Below are 25,000 nucleotides of genomic sequence, written 5' to 3'. Positions count from 1 at the left end.
CACGACTGGGTTGCATCTGAAGGCGTCGCCTTCCCTTCGAGGTCATTCCTGAAAGCGGCCGGTATAAATAGAGCATTTCCTCCGTATTGGATCACATACGAATCTGAAATCCTATCGACATGTACACGAAGGTGAGGTCAAAGTGACCGGATTGACCATTAATATTGCAATTCTTTCCAATCTCCCATACATACATACATATACATACATACATATATATATATATATATATATATATATATATATATATTTATCTTTCCTGTCACACTGTTTGACATTGCCAGACGTATAATTATTCGGTTTTTCCCAGTCCCTCGAGTGGGGGGGGGGGAGGGTAGCTGTGTTGTAGTCATGAAAGGGGATAGGGGTGGGAAGGGTGGAATCTGTGTGAGTGTGTGCATATCCATCTAGCTATCTAGTCGTAATTTTTGACGGGTCGTGTACAATCATTTGAAAATATAACACTGACGACTTACGTGAATGGGCACAACATCTATGTGGAGATTTATGATTTCAGTAATGCTTAATTTATCTATAAATCAAGTTCTGGGGAGTGATGTGACATTATGCATATGCATGAATAATATGTGTAAAAAATATATACATAATTCTGTAATTACTTGTTAAAAACATAAGGTTAAACTGTGACTGAAATTAACTAAGAATTCTTTGGATTAGGTAATATATTACCATTCTTATCATGTGCTTGTTGGCATACTAGATCCTAGACGTCCAGCTTTCTTTAGTGTTCTGACAAGTGTTTTTAATATATATAATAAAACAAAGAAAATTTAATTTAGAAATGACAAACTGTTTGTGACCTCTTGATACTTTAATTAAAGACAAACTAATTTATCTCCAGGTAACTCTGCTGTGTTTGGCGGCCGTGGCTTTGGCCCGCCCTGACAAGCCTGCCCCAGCTGGGTATGGGTATGCCCCACCAACACCAGCATACGCCCCACCTCAGCCATCCTACTCAGCCCCTCAACCATCCTATTCAGCCCCTCAACCATCCTACGAGAAAAAAGAGGTAACTATCTCAATTCTGTTAGTAGGTTTAGGTATCAAGGAGATATTCATCAACTATTCAACTGATTTCTAATCACCTAAGAATATTTAAACAGGAAAAATTTGTCTATTATAATTCATCCGATCTTGTCATGAGACTTTCTTAATATAAAAAATCAGATAATGAATAAATATGATCTAAATATACTGATAAAACCAATATGAAAATTTTTGAAAATTTTCTAAAAAATTAAAAACATTTGGGAATAAAAATGGAGACAGTATTGTTTGCAGAAGAGGTTTACATCTAAAGTAAATTTACAACAGCAAGGAATTAAACATCAAATGAAATATATCTTCTTACGGATTTCAGGAGGGTATGCCCTTTGACTTCGAGTACGCCGTCAGGGATGACTACAAGGGTCTCGACTTCGACCACGACTCCAACTCTGACGGCAAGGTCGTCAACGGTCAGTACCGCGTCCTCCTCCCCGACGGTCGCACTCAGATCGTCACTTACACCGCCGATCACCACAACGGATACCAGGCTGAGGTCACTTACGAGGGCGAGGCCCAGTACCCACAACCCCAGCCCTACAACCCAGCCCCTTCATACTCAGCCCCTGCTCCCTCATACTCAGCCCCAGCCCCAACTTATGAACAACCCAAGCCCTCATACGGTGTTCCACACTGATGAGCCGACTCTTTCATTGTCATTAATAGCGATATTTATGTCCAAATGTCTTAATTAAAAATGCAAATACGAAAACAATTTTTATTGAAAATCCCTTTTATTTCAGAAAGATGCTTTCTTAGATATCAAATAGTTATCTTTAAGATGAAAATAAGCAAAATGAACTCTTTGAATAAAAGAATACTGAACAGTAGATTATCACCCTTTTCCAAGCCAAAAGACTGATTTAGATAGCAATATAGTCTCAAAGTCCTAATCTTTATAACTATCGATAATATAGTTACTATGTAAAATTTATAACTACCCTCCAACCCGATACGTGTAAACTAATAAATGGTTAAAGCAAAAGCAAACACGTCAGCAAACTGACATACCATCAAGTATTTAAATTTTCCCCCTTTCCAATGATACAAGTAATGTACATATATCATAAGTTTATCAGAATTTATGATTGACAACCTCTAATCGTTTTGTGAAAAATTAGGTAAAAATTCATAGCTTTTCGATTTACTTTAGAAGGCTATAAAAAGTTTCTCCAGCATTTTCCAGGGTGGCACCTTCCAACTTCAAACCCTTAAAGATTTACTTTTAAAAAATATAGGGGACACACTAAATGTGTTTACTGAAACTACTTTGCAATATCTATTTGCAATTTAAGATTTGCAACCAAATCCTGAGTTATATTATTGAATTTCCACTTCTTCAAAGCAGATTAGTTATAAAGCAATTTCTCAAAGTGCTGCTTTGCAGTGCACAGCAACAACCACGATAAAGAAGACCTTATTGCTGTGTTATATCAAAGGGACATATTCAGACATCCAGTCTGAAGAGGCGAACAGAATAAACTCAGATTTAAGAACATTATCCAAATATCTCGCCTGTTGATGATGTTTGAGGTTCGAATGTGATCAAAGACGGAGGCAATTTATATCGATATCTTCCTTTCTGACATTCTGACACGACCTTCTCCTACAGGGTCAAAAAAAAAAAAGATTATTGAAATGATCTGGTTGACGATTCAAAGCAGAAAAACATAATCAGTCTTTTTATCTTAATCTGTCATTTGCAATAGAATGAAGCTAATATAAACTATGGTGGCCGATGTGGTAACATCCCTGACTGGTGAACGCAACACTGCGTTCGAGTCCCGCTCAAACTCGTTAGTTTCTTTGGTCGCTGCAACCTCACCATCCTTATGAGCTAGGGATGGGGGGGGGGGGGGGGAGCCTATAAATCTATCTGCTAAGTCACTAGCCACCATTGCCTAGCCCCACTTGGTCCTAGCTTGGGTGGAGAGGGGGCGTGGGTGCTGATCATATATATCTATGGTCAATCTCTAGGGTATTGTCCTGCTTGATAGGGCAATATCTCTGTCCTTTGGCTCTGCCATTCATGAGTGAACTTTAAACCTTTAAACTTTCATTGTACCCATTCTTCATAACCACAATTTTCCTCTTCAGTGAAAGCATTGCCGTATTTGGTAAGCATTTAACTTGAGCATCTTGAACTCCCATTCTTTTAGCATTTAGAAGAAATAAATTTTCGCCATTTATTAATTTTACTTCCTAATCTATTTGAAAAATTAATTTTGTTTGCTTTAATCTCAGGTATTCTTTAATCAAAATTGTAGCATCCTTTTTAACATTGTGTATTCAGTATAGTATTTCTATTTTTATTATCAGCATCGTTTTTTGTTGTTGCCGTTATTAATTTTCCTATCAATCAATCCATCAATATAATACTATTTTTATTTTAATTATTAGCATCATTATTTTTTTTGTGGCTGTTATTCATTTTTCTATTAATCAATCCACAATATTGAACGAATTTCTATAAATATATTATACAATTCATTAATGAAACGAAGTATATTCTTTGTATTGCTAGAAGCATAATAATGAATGACAAGTCAGTAACTCAACATACATTCTCTCACTGCGATGTTTTCCCAACGAAATCTTTGAACTCTTTATTGAATATAGAGATAATTCGATTGTAAACCCAGAAGAGCTCAAGCTACTACTGCTCCACATTATTAAAGAACATATTAATATTGATAAAATTAGTGTACGTGACCCATCAAGATATTTAGATATATATATGCACACAAACAGATTCAACCCTTCCCACACCCTCCCCCTTTCGTGACTAAAACCCATCTCACTAGGGTATGACTACTTCCTCTCTACCATAAATGAGATACGGAGGGACCGAATAATCGAACATCTGACATACAGTATATATATATATATATATATATATATATATATATATATATATATATATATATATATATATATATATATATATATATATATATATATATATATATATATATATATATATATATATATATATATAAAAATCATCATCATCACCATCTTGGCGACTTGACAACCTTTAGTCTCTATTCTTGGAATTACTTGAATGAAATATAAAACTCGAATTTAAAGACTAATACTTTAGGGCAAGTATGTTCGAGAGATAAAATAAGAGAATCTGGTGGTCAGTTCCTGATTAAAAATAAGAGAATATTGGAGGTCTGTTCGAAAGTTAAGATAAACGGGAACTGAGAACTGTTTCAGATGAGATATAGTAAACAATAAAGATTAATTACTCATAAAATAGAAAATTGGAATATATGGTGTTTAGAAAGAATAAGAAAAAATTAAGAACGCCTGCTCTGTTCAGAAGAAGATTAAGAAACAAAAAGAACTTTTTGAGAGGAGAAAGAAAAGAAACGGAGGTCTGCTACAAAAAGAATGAAAGAGACTATAGCATTCTGATCAATGATAAGAATGCATTTATGCATTATGGAAATATAGCCAAAAGTTGTGGCCGGGAAGATCATTCACAATCTACAATATGTTAACTGTAAAGGACTTGAACGTCCTGCGTTTTTCTCTGACCCTTCTTTATGTCAGTGACTATGGAGTATTTATGAATATAAAAGTCTGTTTAATAAATGCAGGGATGAACATATATTGCAGAATGAAAAACCTTACACGTAATATCTATGAAACTAATGATATATTGAATATATGGGCATTAATTGGAAATAGGCAATACCAAAGAGAAAAAGTTAACAAATGGACTGCATTCTGATAATTGAATATGGGGGGGGGCATCAATTGAAAACTGCCTGTACCAAAGAAAGAAGTAACGAACGGAGGTAATTGCCATAAGAAAAAACATATATTCGTGAAACAACTCTGCATGATCAAAACGAATAGATTAAGGATAAGAACCCAATCAAAAGCTGTAATTCACATAATAAAAGCTAAAGATAAAACCATAGGAATAAATTCCTATTGAAAAAAAAACCATAAGACTTTTCTACAAAATGGTTAAAAGTAGTGTTTACCAAATACTGCTATACTTTTACCTAAGAGGAAAACTAAAACACTAAAAAATGGACAAGAAAAAACTATATATATGATAATATAATTACATTTTCCTTGAATAAAACATGCAAATGACGTGAGTACCTACCAAAATCATCGTCTTCAGGAAAAGGAAGACACCAAACGTGACTACACGACTGGGCTGCATCTGAAGGCGTGGCCTTCCCTTCGAGGTCATTCCTGGAAGGGGCCGGTATAAATAGAGCATTTCCTCCGTATTGGACCACATACGAATCTGTCTGAAATCCTATCGACATGTACAAGAAGGTGAGATCAAAGTGACCGGATTGAATTTTAATATCTCCGTTCTTTCCAATCTCTCATATATATATAAATATATATATATATATAAATATATATGTATATATATATATATATATATATATATATATATATATATATATATATGTGTGTGTATATATATATGTGTATACATGTATCTATATCTATATATATATATATATATATATATATATATATATATATATATATATATATATATATATATATATATATATATATATGTATATATATATATGTATATATAAATGTCTTTCCTGTCATACTGTGTGACATTGCCAGACGTATAATTACTCGGTTTTTCCCAGTCCCTCGAGTAGGGGGGGGGGGGGGGGGGAAAGAAGGGTAGCCGTGTTGTAGTCATGAAAGGGGATAGGGGTGGTAAGGGTGGAATCTGTGTGAGTGCGTGCATATCCATCTAGCTATCTAGTCGTAATTTTTGACGGGTCGTGTACACTAGTTTGAAAATATAACACTGAGGACTTACGTGAATGGGCACAACATCTATGTGGAGATTTATGATTTCAGTAATGCTTAATTTATCTATAAATCAAGTTCTGGGGAGTGATGTGACATTATGCATATGCATAAATAATATGTGTAAAAAATATATACATAATTCTGTAATTACTTGTTAAAAACATAAGGTTAAACTGTGACTGAAATTATCTAAGAATTCTGTGGACTAGGTAATATATTACCATTTTTATCATGTGCATGTTGGAATACTAGATCCTAGACGTCTAGATTTCTTTAGTGTTCTTACAAGTGTTTTAATACATATAATCAAAAAAAAAAATCTTAATTTTAAAATGACAAACTGCTTGTGACCTCTTGATGCTTTCATTAAAGACAAACTAATTAATTTCCAGGTAACTCTGCTGTGTTTGGCGGCCGTGGCTTTGGCCCGCCCTGACAAGCCTGCCCCAGCTGGGTATGGGTATGCCCCACCAACACCAACATACGCCCCACCTCAGCCATCCTACTCAGCCCCTCAACCATCCTATTCAGCCCCTCAACCATCCTATGAGAAAAAAGAGGTAACTATCTGATTTCTGTTAGTAGGTTTAGGTATCGAAGAGATATTCATCAACCATTCAACTGATTTCTAATCACCTAAGAATATTTAAACAGGAGAAATTTGTCTATTATAATTTATCCGATCTTGTCATGACACTTTCTTAATATTAAAAATCAGATAATGTATAAATATGATCTAAATATACTGATAAAACCAATATGACTTAGCTCAAGCGCTGCCCTTTTGGCATTTTCCCAAAAAATTAAAAACATTTGGGAATAAAGATTGGAGACTATTATTTGCCGATGAGGTTTACATCTAAAGTAAACTTACGGTAGAAAGGAATTAAAAATCAAATGAAATATATCTTCTTACCCATTTCAGGAGGGTATGCCCTTCGACTTCGAGTACGCCGTCAAAGACGACTACAAGGGTCTCGACTTCGACCACAACTCCAACTCTGACGGCAAGGTCGTCAACGGTCAGTACCGCATCCTACTCCCCGACGGTCGCACTCAGATCGTCACTTACACCGCCGATCACCACAACGGATACCAGGCTGAGGTCACTTACGAGGGAGAGGCCCAGTACCCAGAACCCCAGCCCTACAAGCCAGCCCCCTCATACTCAGCCCCTGCTCCCGCTTACTCAGCCCCAGCTCCGACTTATGAACAACCCAAGACCTCATACGGTGTTCCACACTGATGAACCGACTCTTTCATTGTCATTAATAACGATATTTATGTGCAAATGTCTTAATTAAATATGCAAATACGAAAACAATTTTCACTAAAAATCCATTTTATTTCAGAAAGCTGCTTTCTTAGATATTAAATGGTTATCTTTAAGATGAAAATAAGCAAAATGAACTCTTAGAATGAAAGGATACTGAACAGTAGATTATCAACCTTTTCCAAGGCAAAAGACTTATTTAGATAGCAATATAGTCTCAAAGTCCTAACGTTTGTAGCTATAGATAATATAGTTACTATGCAAAACTTATAACTACCCTCCAACCCGATGCGTGTAAATTAATAAAGGGTTAAAGCAGAAGCAAATACGTCAGCAATCTGACATACCATCAAATATTTGAATATTTCCCCTTTCCAATGGTAGAAGTAACGTACAGATATCATAAGTTTATCAGAAGCTATGATTCATACCCTCTGATCTTTTTGCGAAAAATTCTGTAAAAATTTGTAGCGTTGCAAGCTGCTTTAGAAGGCTATAAGTTTCTCCATCACTTTCCAGGGTGGCACCCACCAACTTCTAACCCTTAAAGAGCTACTTTTAAAAAATATAGGGGACACACTAAATGTTTTTACTGAAACTGCTTTGCAATATCTATTTGCAATTTAAGATTTGCAACCAAAGCCTGAGAAAGTTATATTATTATTAAATTTCCACTTCTTGAAAGCAGATTAGTTTTAAAGATATTTCTCAAAGTGCTGCTTTGCAGTCCACAGCAACAACCATCCTCGATAAAGAAGACCTTATTGCTGTGCTATATCAAAGGTGATAGCTTCAAACGTCCCAGTCTGAAGAGGCGAATAGAATAAACTCGGATTTGAAAGCATTGTCCAAATATCTCCCTCACCATTACATACATGTTGATGATGTTTGAGATTCCAATGTGATCAAAGACGGAGGCAATTTATATCGATATCTTCCTTTCTATCATTTTGACACGACCTTCTCCCACAAGGTCAAGTTCCTTGCTATCCTTCAGATATAAAGAAAAAAAGAAAAAAAAAAGGATTATGGAAATGACCTGGTTGACAATTCAAAGCAGAAAATTGATAATCAGTCATTTTATATCATTCTGCCACTTGCAATAGAATTAAGCTAATATAACCTGTGATGCCCGACGTGGTAACGTCCCTGACTGGTGAAAACCAGACTGGGGTTCAAGTCACACTCATACTCCTTATTTTTTTGGTCGCTGCAACCTCACCCTCCTTGTGAGCTAGGGATGGGGGGGAGCCTAAGAATCTATCTGCTGAGTCACTAGCAGTCATTGCCTGACCCTCCTTGGTCCTAGCTTGGGTGGAGAAGGGGCATGGGCGCTGATCATATGTATAAATGGTCAGTCTCTAGAGCATTATCCTGCTTCATAGGGCGATGACTCTGTCCCTTGCCTCTGCCTTTCATGAGCGACCTTTAAACCTTACCTGTACCCATTCTTCATAACCACAATTTTCCTCTTCAGTGAAAGCATCGCTGTATTTGGTAAACAATTACCTTGGGCATCTTTAATTCATTTTTTTAGCATTTAGAGGAAATAAATGTTCGTCATTTATTAATTTTACTTCCTAATCTATTTGAAAATTGAACTTTGTTTGCTTTAATATGTAGTATTCTTCAATCAAAATCATAGCATCCATTTTAACATTATATATTCGGTATGGTATTTTTATTTTTATTATCATCATCGATTTTTGTTGTTGCGGTTATTAATTTTCCTATCAATCAATCCCTCAGTATATATCATTTTAATTTTCAGTATTATCATCATTATATTTTATTGTGGCTGTTATTTATTGTCCTATTACTCAATCCACAATCTTGAACGAATTGCTCTAAATATAATATACAAGTCATTAATGAAATAAAGTATATTCTTGTATTGCTTGAAGCATAATACTGAATGACATGTCAGTAACTCAACATACATTCTCTCACTGCGACGTTTTCACACCGAAATCTTTGAACTGCCGGTAGTAGCACGGATAGGAGGTCCACCGGGTACCTAGAACGGCACCCCCTTTCTTTCGCCACTCTTCCTCCTTAAAGCAAAGAGTTAAATCTATTCGGGGTGAAGATTGCTCTGTGTCGTATCTAAAAAATACGTCCCCTGATATTATGTGATATCCTTATTTGGATGCTAGCGCCAGGAGTTACAATCCTGGAGACCTTCAGTTTAATTCTCTGGGAGTATCACTGTCGCAAAAATCCCTTAGAAGGCTACCTAAAGGAATCCTTCCATCAGGACGACATGTCATTCTAACCCAAAAATAGATTTTCATTTTGCTCAAAATCCGTTATTTACTATAGAAATAATTCAATTGTAAACCCAGAACGGCTCCAGCCCCTACTGCTCCATATAGTTGAAGAACTTTTTAATATTGACATAATTCGTGTACGTAACTCGTCTAAATATTTTGATAGATATGTACACACAGACAGATTCAACCCTTCCCACACCCTCCCCTTTCGTGACTACAACCCCTCTCACTACGGTATAACTACTCCCTCTACCATAAATGAAGGACGGAGAGACCGGATAATCGAACATCGGGAATATATATATATATATATATATATTATATATATATATATATATATATATACTGTATATATATATATATATATATATATATGTATATATATATACAGTATATATATATATACAGTATATATATATATATATATATATATATATATATATATATATATATATATATAATCATAATCATCACCATCTTGACAACTTGACGACCTTCAGTCACTATTCTTGGAATTGCTTGGATGAAATATAAAACTCGACTTTAAAGAGCTATTACTTTGGGCCAAGTATATTCGAGAGATAAAATAAGAGAAATTAGAGGTCAGTTCCTGATTAAAAATAAGGGAATATTGGAGAAGGTCTGTTTGAAAGGAGAAATAAGAGGGACCTGAGAACTGTTTAAGATAAGATATAGTAAAAAATAAAAGATGAATTGTTCATAAAAAAAGAAAACTGAAATATGTAGACTCCAGAAAAAATAAAAAAAAACTTAAGAACGCCTGCTCTGTTCGAAAGAAGATTAAGAAACAAAAAGATCTTTTTGAGAGGAGAAAGAAAAGAAACGGAGATCTACTCCAAAAAGAATGAAAGAGAATATGGCTTCTTGATTACTGATAAAAATGCATTTATGCATTATGGAAATATAGACAATAGTTGTGGCCGGAAAGATCATTAAAAATTTACAAGATGTTAACAGTAAAGGACTTGAACGTCCTGCGTTTTTCTCTGACCCTTTGTGTCAGTGACTATGGAATATTTATGAGTAAAAAAGCATGTTTAATGAATGTAGAGACAAACAAATATTGCAAAATGAAAAACCTTACAAGAAATATCTATGAAACTAATAATATATTCAATATATGGGCATTAATTGAAAATAGGCGATACCAAAGAGAAAAAGAAAAAAATGGACTGCATACTGATACAATGAATATGGAGTATCAATTGAAAACCGTCTGTACTAAAGAAAGAAGTAACGAACGGAGGTATATGCCATGAGAAAAAACATATATTCGTGAAACAACTATGTATGATCAAAACGGATGGATTGAAGATAAGAACCCAATCAAAAGATGTAATTAACATAATAAAAGCTAAAGATAAAATCATAGCAATAAATTCCTAATCAAGAAAAACAGTAAGAGACTTTTCTACAAAGAGGTTAAAAGTAGTTTTAATCAAATACTGCTATTCTTTTACCTACGGGGAAAACTATAACACTGAAAATGGATACGAAAAAAACTATATAAAAATATAATTACATTTTCATTGAATAAAACATGCAGATGACGTGAGTACCTTCCAAAATCATCGTCTTCAGAAAAGGAAGTCACCAAACGTGACCACACGACTGGGCCGCATCTGAAGGCGTGGCCTTCCCTTCGAGGTCACTCCTGAAAGGGGCCGGTATAAATAGAGCCTTTCCCCCGTATTGGACCACATACGGATCTGAAATCCTATCGACATGTACACGAAGGTGAGGTCAAAGTGACCGGATTGAATTTTAATACCTAAGTTCTCAACAATATCTCTTAAATAATATACATACATTAATTCACACACAGACACACACACACACACACACACACATATATATATATATATATATATATATATATATATATATATATATAGCCTATATATATATATATATATATATATATATATATATATATATATATATATATATATACATATGCATATAAAAAAAAATATATATATATATATATATATATATATATATATACATATATATACATATATATATATATATATATATATATATATATACATATATATATATATATATATATATATATATATATATATTGCCTGTCACCCTATGTAACATTACCAAGCGTATAATTACTCGGTTTTTCCCAGTCACTCGAGTAGGGGGGTGGAGAGAGGGGTAGCCGTGTTGTAGTCAGGAAAGGTGATAGGGGTGGGAAGGGTTGAATCTGTGTGATTGTGTGTGCATATCCATCTATATATATCTAGTCGTAATTTTTGACGGGTCGTGTACACTAGTTTGAAAATATAACACTTACCGGTTTTGTGAATGGGCACATTATCTATGTGGAGATTTGTGATTTCAGTAAGGCCTAATTCATCTTTAAATCAAGTTCTGGGGAGTGATGTGACATTATGCATTTGCATAAACAATGTGTAAAAAATATTCACATTATTCTTTAATCACTTGTTAAAATATAATGTTAAACTGTCACTGAAATTATCTTATAATTCTGTGGACTAGGTAATATATTACCATTTTTATAATGTGCTTGTTGGCATACTAGATCCTAGACGTCCAGATTTCTTTAGTGTTCTGACAAGTGTTTTAATATATATAATCAAACAAACAAAATTTAATTCAGTAATGACAAACTGCTTGTGACCTCTTGATGCTTTCATTAAAGACAAACTAATTAATTTCCAGGTAACTATGCTGTGTTTGGCGGCCGTGGCTTTGGCCCGCCCTGACAAGCCTGCCCCAGCTGGGTATGGGTATGCCCCACCAACACCAGCATACGCCCCACCTCAGCCATCCTACTCAGCCCCTCAACCATCCTATTCAGCCTCTCAACCATCCTATTCAGCCCCTCAACCATCCTACGAGAAAAAAGAGGTAACTCTGATTTCTGTTAGTAGGTTTAGGTATCAAGGAGATATTCATCAACTATTCAACTGATTTCTAATCACCTAAGAATATTTAAACATGAAAAATTTGTCTATTATAATTTATCCGATCTTGTCATGAGACTTTCTTAATATTAAAAATCATATAATGTATAAATATGATCTAAATATACTGATAAAACAAATAGGACTTAGCTCAAGCGCTGCCCTTTTGGCAATTTTAAGAAAAAATTAAAAACATTTTGGAATAAAAATTGGAGACAGAATTGTTTGCAGAAGAGGTTTACATCAAAAGTAAATTTACAACAGCAATAAATTAAACATCAAATGAAATATATCTTCCTACGCATTTCAGGAGGGTATGCCCTTCGACTTCGAGTACGCCGTCAAGGACGACTACAAGGGTCTCGACTTCGACCACAACTCCAACTCCGACGGCAAGGTCGTCAACGGTCAGTACCGCGTCCTCCTCCCCGACGGTCGCACTCAGATCGTCACCTACACCGCCGATCACCACAACGGATACCAGGCTGAGGTCACTTACGAGGGCGAGGCCCAGTACCCACAACCCCAGCCCTACAAGCCAGCCCCTTCATACTCAGCCCCAGCCCCGACTTACGAACAACCCAAGACCTCATACGGTGTTCCACACTGATGAACCGACTCTTTCATTGTCATTAATAACGATATTTATGTGCAAATGTCTTAATTAAATATGCAAATACGAAAACACAATTTTTATTGAAAATCCATCTCATTCCAGAAAGCTGCTTTCTTAGATATCAAATGGTTACGTTTAAGATGAAAATAAGCAAAATGAACTCTTAGAATGATAGAATACTGAACAGTAGATTGTCATCCTTTTCCAAGGCAAAAGACTGATTTAGATAGCAATATAGTCTCAAAGTCCTAATCTTTGTAGCTATTGATAATATAGTTACTATGCAAAATTTATAACTAAATTCCAACACGATACCTGTAAATAAATAAATGGCTAAAGTGGAAGCAAATACGTCAGCAATCTGACATACCATCAAATATTTGAATATTTCCCCTTTCCAATGGTATAAGTATTATAGAGATATCATAAGTTTATCAAAAGCTATAATTCATAACCTCTAACCTTTTTGTGAAAAATTCTGTAAAAATTCGTAGCGCGGTGAGTTACTTTAGAAGGCTATAATGAGTTTCTCTGCCATTTTCCATGATGGCACCCTCCAACTTCTTTTAAAAAATATAAGAGACACACAAAATGTTTTAACTGAAACTATTTGCAATATCTATTTGCAATTTAAGATTTGCAACCAAATCTTGAGAAAGTTATATTATTATTAAATTTCCACTTCTTGAAAGCGATTTAGTTATAAAGCAATTTCTCAAAGTGCTGCTCAGCAGTCCACAGCAACAACCATCCTTGATGAAGAAGACGGTATTGCTGTGCTATATCAAAGGTGACAGCTTCAAACGTCCCAGTCTGAAGAGGCGAATAGAATAAACAAGGATTTAAAAGCATCGTCCAAATATCTCGCCTCACCTTTACGTACATGTTGATGATGTTTGAGGTTCGAATGTGATCAAAGACGGAGGCAATTTATATTGATATCTTCTTGTCTAACATTCTGACACGACCCTCTTCCACCAGGTCAAATCACTTGCTTTCTTTTTAAAAAAAAAAAAAAGAAAAAAAAAAGGATTATGGAAATGACCTGGTTGACAATTCAGAGAAGAAAAACATAATCAGTCTTTTTATCTCATTCTGCCACTTGCAATAGAATGAAGCTAATATAACCTGTGGTGGCCGATGTGGTAACGTCCCTGACTGGTGAACGCAACACTGCGGTTCGAGTCCCGCTCAAACTCGTTAGTTTCTTTGGTCGCTGCAACCTCACCATCCTTGAGAGCTAAGTAAGGGAGGTTTGGGGGAGCCAACAGATCTATCTGCTGAGCCATCAGTAGCCATTACCTGACCCTTCTTGGTCCCAGCTTGGATGGAGAGGGGACATGGGTGCTGATCATATGTATAAATTGTCAGTCGCTAGGGCATTGTCCTGCTTGATAGGGCAATGTCACAGTCTCTTGCCTCCGCCATTTATGAGCGACCTTTAAACTTTAATTGTACCCATTCTTCATAACCACAATTTTCCCTCTTAAGTGAAAGCATTGCCGTATTTGGTAAGCATTCACCTGAAGCATCTTGAACTCATTTTTTAGGCATTTAGAAGAAATAAATTTTCGCCATTTATTCATTTTACTTCCTAATCTTTTTGAATATAAACTTTGGTTCCTTTAATCTGTAGTATTCTTCAATTAAAATCATAGCATCCTTTTCAACATTATATATCCAGTATAATACTATTTCTATTTTCATTATTTTCATCATTTTTTTTCCTTGTGGCTGATATTAAGTTTCCTATTATTCATTCCATAATCTAGAACGATACTAATGGCTGTAGATATAAAATAAAAGTTATTAATGATATGAAGTATATTCTGGTATTGCTTGAAGCCTAATACTGGATGACATGTCAGTAACTCAACATACATTTACTCAACGCGATGTTTTCCTACCGAAATCTTTGAACTTTTTATTTACTATAGAAATAATTCAATTGTAAACCCAGAAGAGCTCAAGCCCCTACCACTCTATATTGATGAAGAACTTTTTAATTTTGACATAAATTAGTGTATGTAACCCGTCTAAATATTTAGATACACCATAAATGAAGGACGAAGAGACCGAATAATCGAACGTCTGCAATATATATATATATATATATATATATATATATATATATATATATATATATATATATATATATATATAAATAATCATCATCACCATCTTGACGACTTGAGAACCTTCAGTCTCTATTGTTGGAATTGCTTGAAAGAAATAAAAAACTCTACTTCAAAGAGCTATTACTTTGGGGCAAGTATATTCGAAAGATAAAATAAAAGAAACTAGAGGTCAGTTCCGGATTAAAAATAAGAGAATATTAGAGAAGGTCTGTTTGAAAGGAGAAACAAGAAGGAAATGAGAACTGTCTAAGATAAGATATAGTAAAAAATAAAGATTAATTGTTCATAAAAAAAGAAAACTGGAATATGTGGTCTTTAGAAAGAATAAAAAAAATTAAGAACGCCCGCTCTGTTCGAAAGAAGATTAAGAAACAAAAAGATCTATTTAAGAGGAGGAAGAAAAGAAACATTGGTCTGCTACAAAAAGAATGAAAGAGAATAAGGCGTTCTCTTTACTGGTAAGAATGCATTTATGCATTATGGAAATCTAGCCAATAGTTGTGGCCGGAAAGATCATTCACAATCTACAAGATGTTAACTGTAAAGGACTTGAACGTCCTGCGTTTTTCTCTGACCATTCTTTATCATTATTATTATAATTACTAGCCAAGCTAAAACCCTAGTTGGAAAAGCGAGATGCTATGAGCCCAAGGGCTCCATCAGGGAAAAATAGCCCAGTGAGGAAAGGAAATAAGGAAATAAATAAATGATGTGAATAAATTAACAATATATCATTCTAAAAACAGTATCTGCGTCAAAACAGATATGTCCTATATAAACTGTTAACAACGTTAAAAACAGATATGTCATATATAAAGAATAAAAAGACTCATGTCAGCCTGGTCAACATAAAAACATTTGCTCCAACTTTGAACTTTTGAAGTTCTACTGATTCAAATACCCGATTAGGAAGATTACCACAACTTGGTAACAGCTGGAATAAAACTTTTAGAATACTGTGTAGTATTGAGCCTCATAATGGAGAAGGCCTGGCTATTAGAATTAACTGCATGCCTAATATTACGAACAGGATAGAATTGTCCAGGGAGATCTGAATGTAAAGGATGGTCAGAGTTATGAAAAATCTTAGGCAACATGCATAATGAACTAATTGAACAGTGACCATGGAGAATTTAAGAATATAAAATCCTGTTTAATAAATGCAGAGATGAACATATATTGCAAATGAAAAACCTTACATGAAATATCTATGAAACTAATGACATATTGAATATATGGGCATTAATTGGAAATAGGCGATACCAAAGAGAAATAGTTAACAGATGGACTGCATACTGAGACACTGAATATGGGGGGTGGGGGGGGGGCATCAATTGAAAATCGTCTGCACCAAAGAAAGAAGTAACGAACGGAGGTAATTGCCATAAGAAAAAAACATATATTCGTGAAACAACTATGCATGATCAAAACGAATAGATTAAAGATAAGAACCCAATCAAAAGCTGTAATTCACATAATAAAAGCTAAAGATAAAACCATAGCAATAAATTCCTATTAAAAAAAAACGATAAGAGACTTTTCTAAAAAATGGTTAAAAGTGGTGTTTACCAAATACTGCTATTCTTTTACCTAAGAGCAAAACTATAACACTAAAAAATGGACAAGAAAAAACTATATATATAATAACATAATTACATTTTCATTGAATAAAACATGCAGATGACGTGAGTACCTTCCACAATCATCGTCTTCAGAAAAGGAAGTCACCAAACGTGACCACACGACTGGGCTGCATCTGAAGGCGTGGCCTTCCTTCGAGGTCATTCCTGGAAGGGGCCGGTATAAATAGAGCATTTCCTCCGTATTGGACCACATACGGTTCTGAAATCCTATCGACATGAACACGAAGGTGAGGTCAAAGTGATCGGATTGAATTATAATATCTTAGTTCGTTTCAATCTCCCATATATATATATATATATATATATATATATATATATATATATATATATATATATATATATATTTTTTTTCCTGTCACACTGTGTGACATTCCCAAACGTATAATTACTCGGTTTTTCCCAGTCCATCGAGGAGGGGGGGGGGGGGGGAAAGAAGTGTAGCCGAGTTGTAGTCATGAAAGGGGATAGGGGTGCGGAGGATTGAATCTGTGTGAGTGTGTGCATATCCATCTATATATTCAGTTGTAATTTTTGACGGGTTGTGTACACTTGTTTGAAAATATAACACTCACGAGTTTTGTGAATGGGCACAACATCTATGTGGCGTTTTGTGATTTAAATAAGGAGTAATTTGTCTTTAAATCAAGTTCTGGGGTGTGATATGACATTATGCATATGCATGAATAATATGTGTGAAAAAACATTGTCATAATTCTGTAATCACTAGTCAAAGGTATGTTAAACTTTGACTGAAATTATCTTAGGATTCTGTGGACTAGGTAATATATTACCATTTTTATAATGTGCTTGTTGGCATACTAAATCCTAGACGTCTAGATTTCTTTAATGTTCTGACAAGTGTTTTTAATATATATAATCAAACAAACAAAATTTAGTTTAGAAATGACAAACTGCTTGTGACCTCTTGATGCTTTGATTAAAAACAAACTAATTAATTTTCAGGTAACTCTGCTGTGTTTGGCGGCCGTGGCTTTGGCCCGCCCTGACAAGCCTGCCCCAGCTGGGTATGGGTATGCCCCACCAACACCAGCATACGCCCCACCTCAGCCATCCTACTCAGCCCCTCAACCATCCTATTCAGCCCCTCAACCATCCTACGGGAAAAAAGAGGTAACTATCTAATTTCTATTCGTAGGTTTAGGTATCAAAGAGATATTCATCAACTATTCAACTGATTTCTAATCACCTAAGAATATTTAAACATGAAAAATTTGTCTATTATAATTCATCTGATCTTGTCATGAGACTTTCTTAATATTAAAAATCAGATAATGTATAAATATGATCTAAACATAGTGATAAAACCAATATGATTTAGCTCAAGCGCTGCCCTTTTGGCAATTTTCCAAAAAATTAAAAGCATTTAGGAATAAAAAAGGAGACAGTATTGCTTGCAGAAGAGGTTTACATCTAAAGTGAATTTACAACAGCAAGGAATTAAATATCAAATGATATATATCTTCTTACGCATTTCAGGAGGGTATGCCCTTCGACTTCGAGTACGCTGTCAGGGACGACTACAAGGGTCTCGACTTCGACCACAACTCCAACTCTGACGGCAAGGTCGTCAACGGTCAGTACCGCGTCCTCCTCCCCGACGGTCGCACTCAGATCGTCACTTACACCGCCGATCACTACAACGGATACCAGGCTGAAGTCTCTTACGAGGGAGAGGCCCAGTACCCAGAACCCCAGCCCTACAAGCCAGCCCCCTCATACTCAGCCCCTGCTCCCTCATACTCAGCCCCAGCCCCGACTTACGAACAACCCAAGCCATCGTACGGTGTTCCACACTGATGAGCCGACCCTTTCATTGTCATTAATAACGATATTTAAATGCAAATGTCTTCATTAAATATGCAAATACGAAAACAATTTTTATTGAAAATCCCTTTTATTTTAGAAAACTGATTTCTTAGATATTAAATGATTATCTTTAAGATGAAAATAAGCGAAATGAACTCTTGGAACAAAGAATACTGAACTGTAGATTACCACCTTTTTCCAAAAAAAAAAAAGCCTGATTTAGATACCAATATAGTCTCAAAGTCCTAATCTTTGTAGCTATAGATAATATAGTTATTATGCAAAATTTATAACTACCCTCCAAACCAATATGTGTAAATTAATAAATGGTTAAAGCAGAAGCAAATACGTCAGCAACCTGACATACCATCAAATATTTGAATATTCCCTATTTCCAATGGTATAAGTAATGTACAGATATAAGTCTATCAGAAGTTATAATTTATAACCTCTAATCTTTTAGCGAAAAATTCTGTAAAAATTCGTAGCGTGGCGAGTTGCATTAGAAGGCTATAAAAAGTTTCTCCAGCACTTTCCAGGGTGCCACCAACCAACTTCTAATCCTTGAAGAGTTACTTTTAAAAAATATAGGGGACACTAAATGTTTTTACTGAAACTGCTTTGCAATATCTATTTGCAATTTAAGATTTGCAACCAAATCCTGAGAAAGTTATATTATTATAAAATTTCCACTTCTTGAAAGCAGATTAGTTATATAGCAATTTCTCAAAGTGTTGCTTTGCAGTCCACAGCAACAACCATCCTCGATAAAGAAGACCTTATTGCTGTGCTATATCAAAGGTGACAGCTTCAGACATCCAGTCTGAAGAGGCGAATAAAATAAACTCGGATTTAAAAGCATCGTCCACATATCTCACCTCACCTTAACGTAGATGTTGATGATGTTTGAGGTTCGAATGTGAAAAAAGACGGAGGCAATATATATCGATATCTTCTTGTCTAACATTCTGACACGACCTTCTCCCAAAAGGTCAAATCCCTTGCTTTACTTTAAAAAGAAAAAAAAAGGATTATGGAAATGACCTGTTTGACAATTCAAAGCAGAAAAATATAATCAGTCATTTTATCTCATCCTGCCATTTGCAGTAGAATGAAGCTAATATAACCTGTGGTGGCCGATGTGGTAACGTCCTAGACTGGTGAACAAAACACTGCGGTTCGAGTCCCACTCACACTCATTAGTTTCTCTGGTCGCTACAACCTCACCATCCTTGAGAGCTAAGTAAGGGGGGATTGGGGGAGGCCTATAGATCTATCTGCTGAACCACAAGCAGCCATTGCCGGACCCTCCTTGGTCTTAGCTTGGGTGGAGAAGGGGCGTGGGCTCTGATCATATGTATATATGGCCAGTCTCTGGGGTATTATCTTGCTTTATAGGGCAATGTCACTGTCTCTTGCATCTGACATTTATGAGCGGCCTTTAACCCTTTAAACCTTCATTGTACCCATTCTTCATATTCTCAATTTTCCTCTTCACTGAAAACATTGCCGTATTTGGTAAGCATTTACCTTAATCATCTTGAAGTCACATTTTTTTGGCATTTAGAAGAAATAAATGTTCGCCATTTATTATTTTTTACTTCCTAATCTATTTGAAAATTAAACTTTGTTTTCTTTAACCTTTAGTATTCTTAAACTAAAATCATAGCATCCTTTTTAACACTATGTATTCAGTATAGTATTTTTATTTTTATTATCATCATCGTTTTTTGTTGTTGCCGTTATTAATTTTCCTATCAATCAATCCATCAGTATAATACTATTTTTATTTTGATTATCCTCAATATTTTTTGTTGTGGTTGTTATTAATTTTCCTAATAATCAATCCATAATCTTGAACGAATTGCTCTAAATATAATATACAAGTCATTAATGAAATGAAGTATATTCTTGTATTGCTTAAAGCATAATACTGAGGGACATCTCAGTAACACAACATACAATCACTCACAGCGATGTTTTCCCACCGAAATCTTTGAACTTTTTGTTTACTGTAGAAATAATTTAATTGTAAACCCAGAAGGGCTCAAGCCCCTACTGCTCCATAAGCAATTTAATATTGACATAATTAGTGTACGTGACCCGTCAAAATATTTACATAATGTACACACAAACAGATTCAACCCTTCCCACACCCTCCCCCTTTCCTAACTACAACCCCTCTCACTAGGGTATGAGTACTGCCGCTCTACCATAAATGAAGGAAGGAGAGACCGAATAATCGAACGTCTGGAATAAATATATATACAGTATATATATATATATATATATATATATATATATATATATATATATAATCATCATCATCACCATCTTGACGACTTGACGACCTTGAGTCTCTATACTTGGAATTGTTTAGATGAAATCTAAAACTCGACTTTAGAGAGCTATTACTTTGGGGCTAATTATATTCGAGAGATTAACTAAGAGAAATTGCATGTCAGTTCCTGATTAATAATAAGGGAATATTGGAGGTCTGTTTGAAAGCAGAAATAAGAGGGAACTGAGAACTGTTTAGGATAAGATATGGTAAAAAAAAAGACTAATTATATATAAAAAAAGAAAACTAGAATATGTAGTCTTTAGAAAGAATGAGAAAAAATTAAGAACGTCTGCTCTGTTCGAAAGAAGATTAAGAAACAGAAAGATCTGTATGGGAGGAGAAAGAAAAGAAACGGAGGTCTGCTACAAAAAGAATGAAAAAGAATACGGCAATCTGTTTACTGATTGGAATGAATTTATGCAGTATGGAAATATAGCCAATAGTTGTGGCCGGAAACATCATTCAAAATTTAACAGCAAAGGACTTGAGCGTCCTGCGCATTTCCCTGACCGTTCTATGGAGTATTTATGAATATAAAAGCCTCTTTAATAAAAGCAGAGATGAACATATGTTGCAAATGAAAGACCTTACATGAAATATCCACGAAACTAATGATATATTGAATATATGGGCATTAATTAAAAATAGCCCATACCAAAGAGAAAAAGTAACAAATGGACTGGATACTGAGACACTGAATATGGGAAATCAATTGAAAACCGCCTTTACCAAAGAAAGAAGTAACGAACGGAAATACATGCCATGAGAAAAAAGATATTCGTGAAACAAATATGCATGATCGAAACGAATAGATTAAAGATAAGAACCCGATCAAAAGCTATAATTCATCTAATAGAAGCTAAAGATAAAATCATAGCAATAAATTCTTTTTAAAAAAACGATAAGAGACTTTTCTACAAAATGGTTAAAAGTAGTGTTTACCAAATACGGCTTTACTTTTACCTAAAAGGAAAACTATGAGACTAAAAAATGGACACGAAAAAACTATATATATGATAATATAATTACATTTTCCTTGAATAAAACATGAAAATGAAGTGAGTACCTTCCAAAATCATCGTCTTCAGAAAAGGAAGTCACCAAACGTGACCACACGACTGGGCTCCATCAGAAGGCGTGGCCTTCCCTTCGAGGTCATTCCTGAAAGGGGCCGGTATAAATAGAGCATTTCCTCCGTAATGGACCACATACGGTTCTGAAATCCTATCGACATGTACACAAAGGTGAGGTCAAAGTGATCGGATTGAATTTTAATATCTTAGTTCGTTTCAATCTCCCATATATACACACATATATATATATATATATATATATATATATATATATATATATATATATATATATATATATATATATATCTTTCCTGTCACACTGTGTGACATTCCTAAACGTATTATTACTCGGTTTTTCCCAGTCCATCGAGGAGGGGGGGGGGGGGGGAAAGAAGTGTAGCCGAGTTGTAGTCATGAAAGGGGATAGGGGTGCGAAGGGTTGAATCTGTGTGAGTGTGTGTGCATATCCATCTAGATATTCAGTCGTAATTTCTGACGGGTTGTGTACACTATTTTGAAAATATAACACTTACAAGTTTTGTGAATGGGCACAGCATCTATGTGGGGTTTTGTGATTTAAATAAGGAGTAATTTGTCTTTGAAACAAGTTCTGGGGTGTGATGTGACATTATTCATATGCATAAATAATATGTGTAAAAAAAAATATTGTCATAATTCTGTAATCACTAGTCAAAGGTATGTTAAACTGTGACTGAAATTATCTTAGGATTCTGTGGATTAGGTAATATATTACCATTTTTATCATGTGCTTGTTGGAATACTAGATCCTAGACGTCTAGATTTCTTCAGTAGTCTGACGAAGTGTATTTAATATATAAAATCAAACAAAGAAAATTTAATTTAGAAATGACAAAATGTTTGTGACCTCTTGATACTTTAATTAAAAACAAACTAATTAATTTCCAGGTAACTCTGCTGTGTTTAGCGACCGTGGCTTTGGCCCGCCCTGACAAGCCTGCCCCAGCTGGGTATGGGTATGCCCCACCAACACCAGCATACGCCCCACCTCAGCCATCCTACTCAGCCCCTCAACCATCCTATTCAGCCCCTCGACCATCCTACGAGAAAAAAGAGGTAACTATCTAATTTCTGTTAGTAGGTTCAGGTATCAAAGAGATATTCATCAACTATTCAACTGATTTCTAATCACCTAAAAATATTTAAACATGAAACATTTCTCCATTATAATTTATCCGATCTTGTCATGAGACTTTCTTAATATTAAAAATCAGATAATGTATAAATATGATCTAAATATACTGATAAAACAAATGTGACTTAGCTCAAGCGCTGCCCTTTTGGCAATTTTAAGAAAAAATTAAAAACATTTGGGAATAAAAATGGAGACAGTATTTCTTGCAGAAGAGGTTTACATCTAAAGTAAATTTACAACAGCAAGGAATTGAACATCAAATGAAATATATCTTCTTACGCATTTCAGGAGGGTATGCCCTTCGACTTCGAGTACGCCGTCAAGGACGACTACAAGGGTCTCGACTTTGACCATGACTCCAACTCTGACGGCAAGGTCGTCAACGGTCAGTACCGCGTCCTCCTCCCCGACGGTCGCACTCAGATCGTCACTTACACCGCCGATCACCACAACGGATACCAGGCTGAGGTCACTTACGAGGGCGAGGCCCAGTACCCAGAACCCCAGCCCTACAAGCCAGCCCCCTCATACTCAGCCCCTGCTCCCTCATACTCAGCCCCAGCCCCGACTTATGAACAACCCAAGCCCTCATATGGTGTTCCACATTGATGAACCGACTCTTTCATTGTCATTAATAACGCTATTTATGTGCAAATGTCTTAATTAAATATGCAAATACGAAAACAATTTTGATTGAAAATCCCTTTTATTTCAGAAAGCTGATTTCTTAGATATTAAATGGTTATCTTTAAGATGAAAATAAGCAAAATGAACTCTTGGAACAAAGAATACTGAACTGTAGATTATCACCTTTTTCCAAAGAAAAAGGTCTGATTTAGATACCAATATAGTCTCAAAGTCCTAATCTTTGTAGCTATAGATAATATAGTTATTAAGCAAAATTTATAACTACCCTCCAAACCAATATGTGTAAATTAATAAATGGTTAAAGCAGAAGCAAATACGTCAGCAACCTGACATACCATCAAATATTTGAATATTCCCTATTTCCAATGGTATAAGTAATGTACAGATATAATAAGTTTATCAGAAATTATAATTTATAACTGCTAATGTTTCTGCGAAAAATTCTGTAAAAATTCGTAGCGTGGTGAGTTGCTTTAGAAGGCTATAAAAAGTTTCTCTAGCACTTTCCAGGGTGGCACCCACCAACTTCAAACTCTTAAAGAGTTACTTTAAAAAAATATAGGGGACACACTAAATGTTTTTACTGAAACTGCTTTGCAATATCTATTTGCAATTTAAGATTTGCAACCAAATCCTGAGAAAGTTATAGTATTATAAAATTTCCACTTCTTGAAAGCAGATTAGTTATATAGCAATTTCTCAAAGTGTTGCTTTGCAGTCCACAGCAACAACCATCCTCGATAAAGAAGACCTTATTACTGTGCTATATCAAAGGTGAAAGCTTCAGACATCCAGTCTGAGGAGGCGAATAAAATAAACTCGGATTTAAAAGCATTGTCCAAATATCTCGCCTCACCTTTACATACATGTTGATGATGTTTGATGATGTGATCAAAGACGGAGGCAATTTATATCGATATCTTCTTGTCTAATATTCTGACACGACCTTCTCCCACAAGGTCAAATCGCTTACTTTCCTTTAAAAGGAAAAGGGATTATGGAAATAACCTGTTTGACAATTTAAACCAGAAAAACATAATCAGTCTTTTTATCTCATCCTACCATTTGCAGTAGAATGAAACTAATATAACCTGTGGTGGCCGATGTGGTAACGTCCCAGACTGGTGAACGCCAGACTG

General features: G+C 35.0%; 5 protein-coding genes and 1 long non-coding RNA gene across 6 annotated transcripts in view; 5 read left to right on the top strand and 1 right to left on the bottom strand.

The window, feature by feature from the left end:
* LOC137657984 (cuticle protein 7-like) overlaps positions 1 to 1,702 on the top strand; it is a 2,455-nt gene extending 753 nt beyond the window's left edge. Inside the window, exons 2-3 of the mRNA XM_068392705.1 lie at positions 843 to 1,030; positions 1,382 to 1,702. Coding sequence (XP_068248806.1) covers positions 843 to 1,030; positions 1,382 to 1,702 — 509 coding nt within the window. The remainder of the gene's footprint in view (positions 1 to 842; positions 1,031 to 1,381) is intronic.
* Positions 1 to 25,000, bottom strand: part of LOC137657666 (uncharacterized) — a 415,410-nt gene that overhangs the window by 236,506 nt on the left and 153,904 nt on the right. The gene's annotated exons all lie outside the window — the stretch shown is intronic.
* Positions 5,362 to 7,132, top strand: LOC137657007 (cuticle protein 7-like). Its single transcript, XM_068391357.1, has 3 exons — positions 5,362 to 5,373; positions 6,279 to 6,446; positions 6,812 to 7,132. Exons 1-3 carry the CDS (start codon positions 5,362 to 5,364, stop codon positions 7,130 to 7,132), a joined length of 501 nt encoding a protein of 166 aa, XP_068247458.1.
* On the top strand, positions 11,179 to 13,008 carry LOC137657983 (cuticle protein 7-like). The gene is made up of 3 exons (XM_068392704.1): positions 11,179 to 11,190; positions 12,154 to 12,342; positions 12,709 to 13,008. The coding sequence occupies exons 1-3, from the start codon at positions 11,179 to 11,181 to the stop codon at positions 13,006 to 13,008; spliced, it is 501 nt and encodes a 166-aa protein (XP_068248805.1).
* LOC137657982 (cuticle protein 7-like) lies at positions 17,011 to 18,613 on the top strand. The gene is made up of 3 exons (XM_068392702.1): positions 17,011 to 17,022; positions 17,753 to 17,926; positions 18,293 to 18,613. Exons 1-3 carry the CDS (start codon positions 17,011 to 17,013, stop codon positions 18,611 to 18,613), a joined length of 507 nt encoding a protein of 168 aa, XP_068248803.1.
* On the top strand, positions 22,199 to 23,822 carry LOC137657981 (cuticle protein 7-like). Its single transcript, XM_068392701.1, has 3 exons — positions 22,199 to 22,210; positions 22,961 to 23,134; positions 23,502 to 23,822. Exons 1-3 carry the CDS (start codon positions 22,199 to 22,201, stop codon positions 23,820 to 23,822), a joined length of 507 nt encoding a protein of 168 aa, XP_068248802.1.

Source organism: Palaemon carinicauda, chromosome 18, assembly GCF_036898095.1.
Source record: "Palaemon carinicauda isolate YSFRI2023 chromosome 18, ASM3689809v2, whole genome shotgun sequence".
Taxonomy (NCBI): Eukaryota; Metazoa; Arthropoda; class Malacostraca; order Decapoda; family Palaemonidae; genus Palaemon; species Palaemon carinicauda.
Note: the sequence above shows the minus strand (reverse complement) of the source record. Positions and strands in the feature narration are given on the sequence as shown.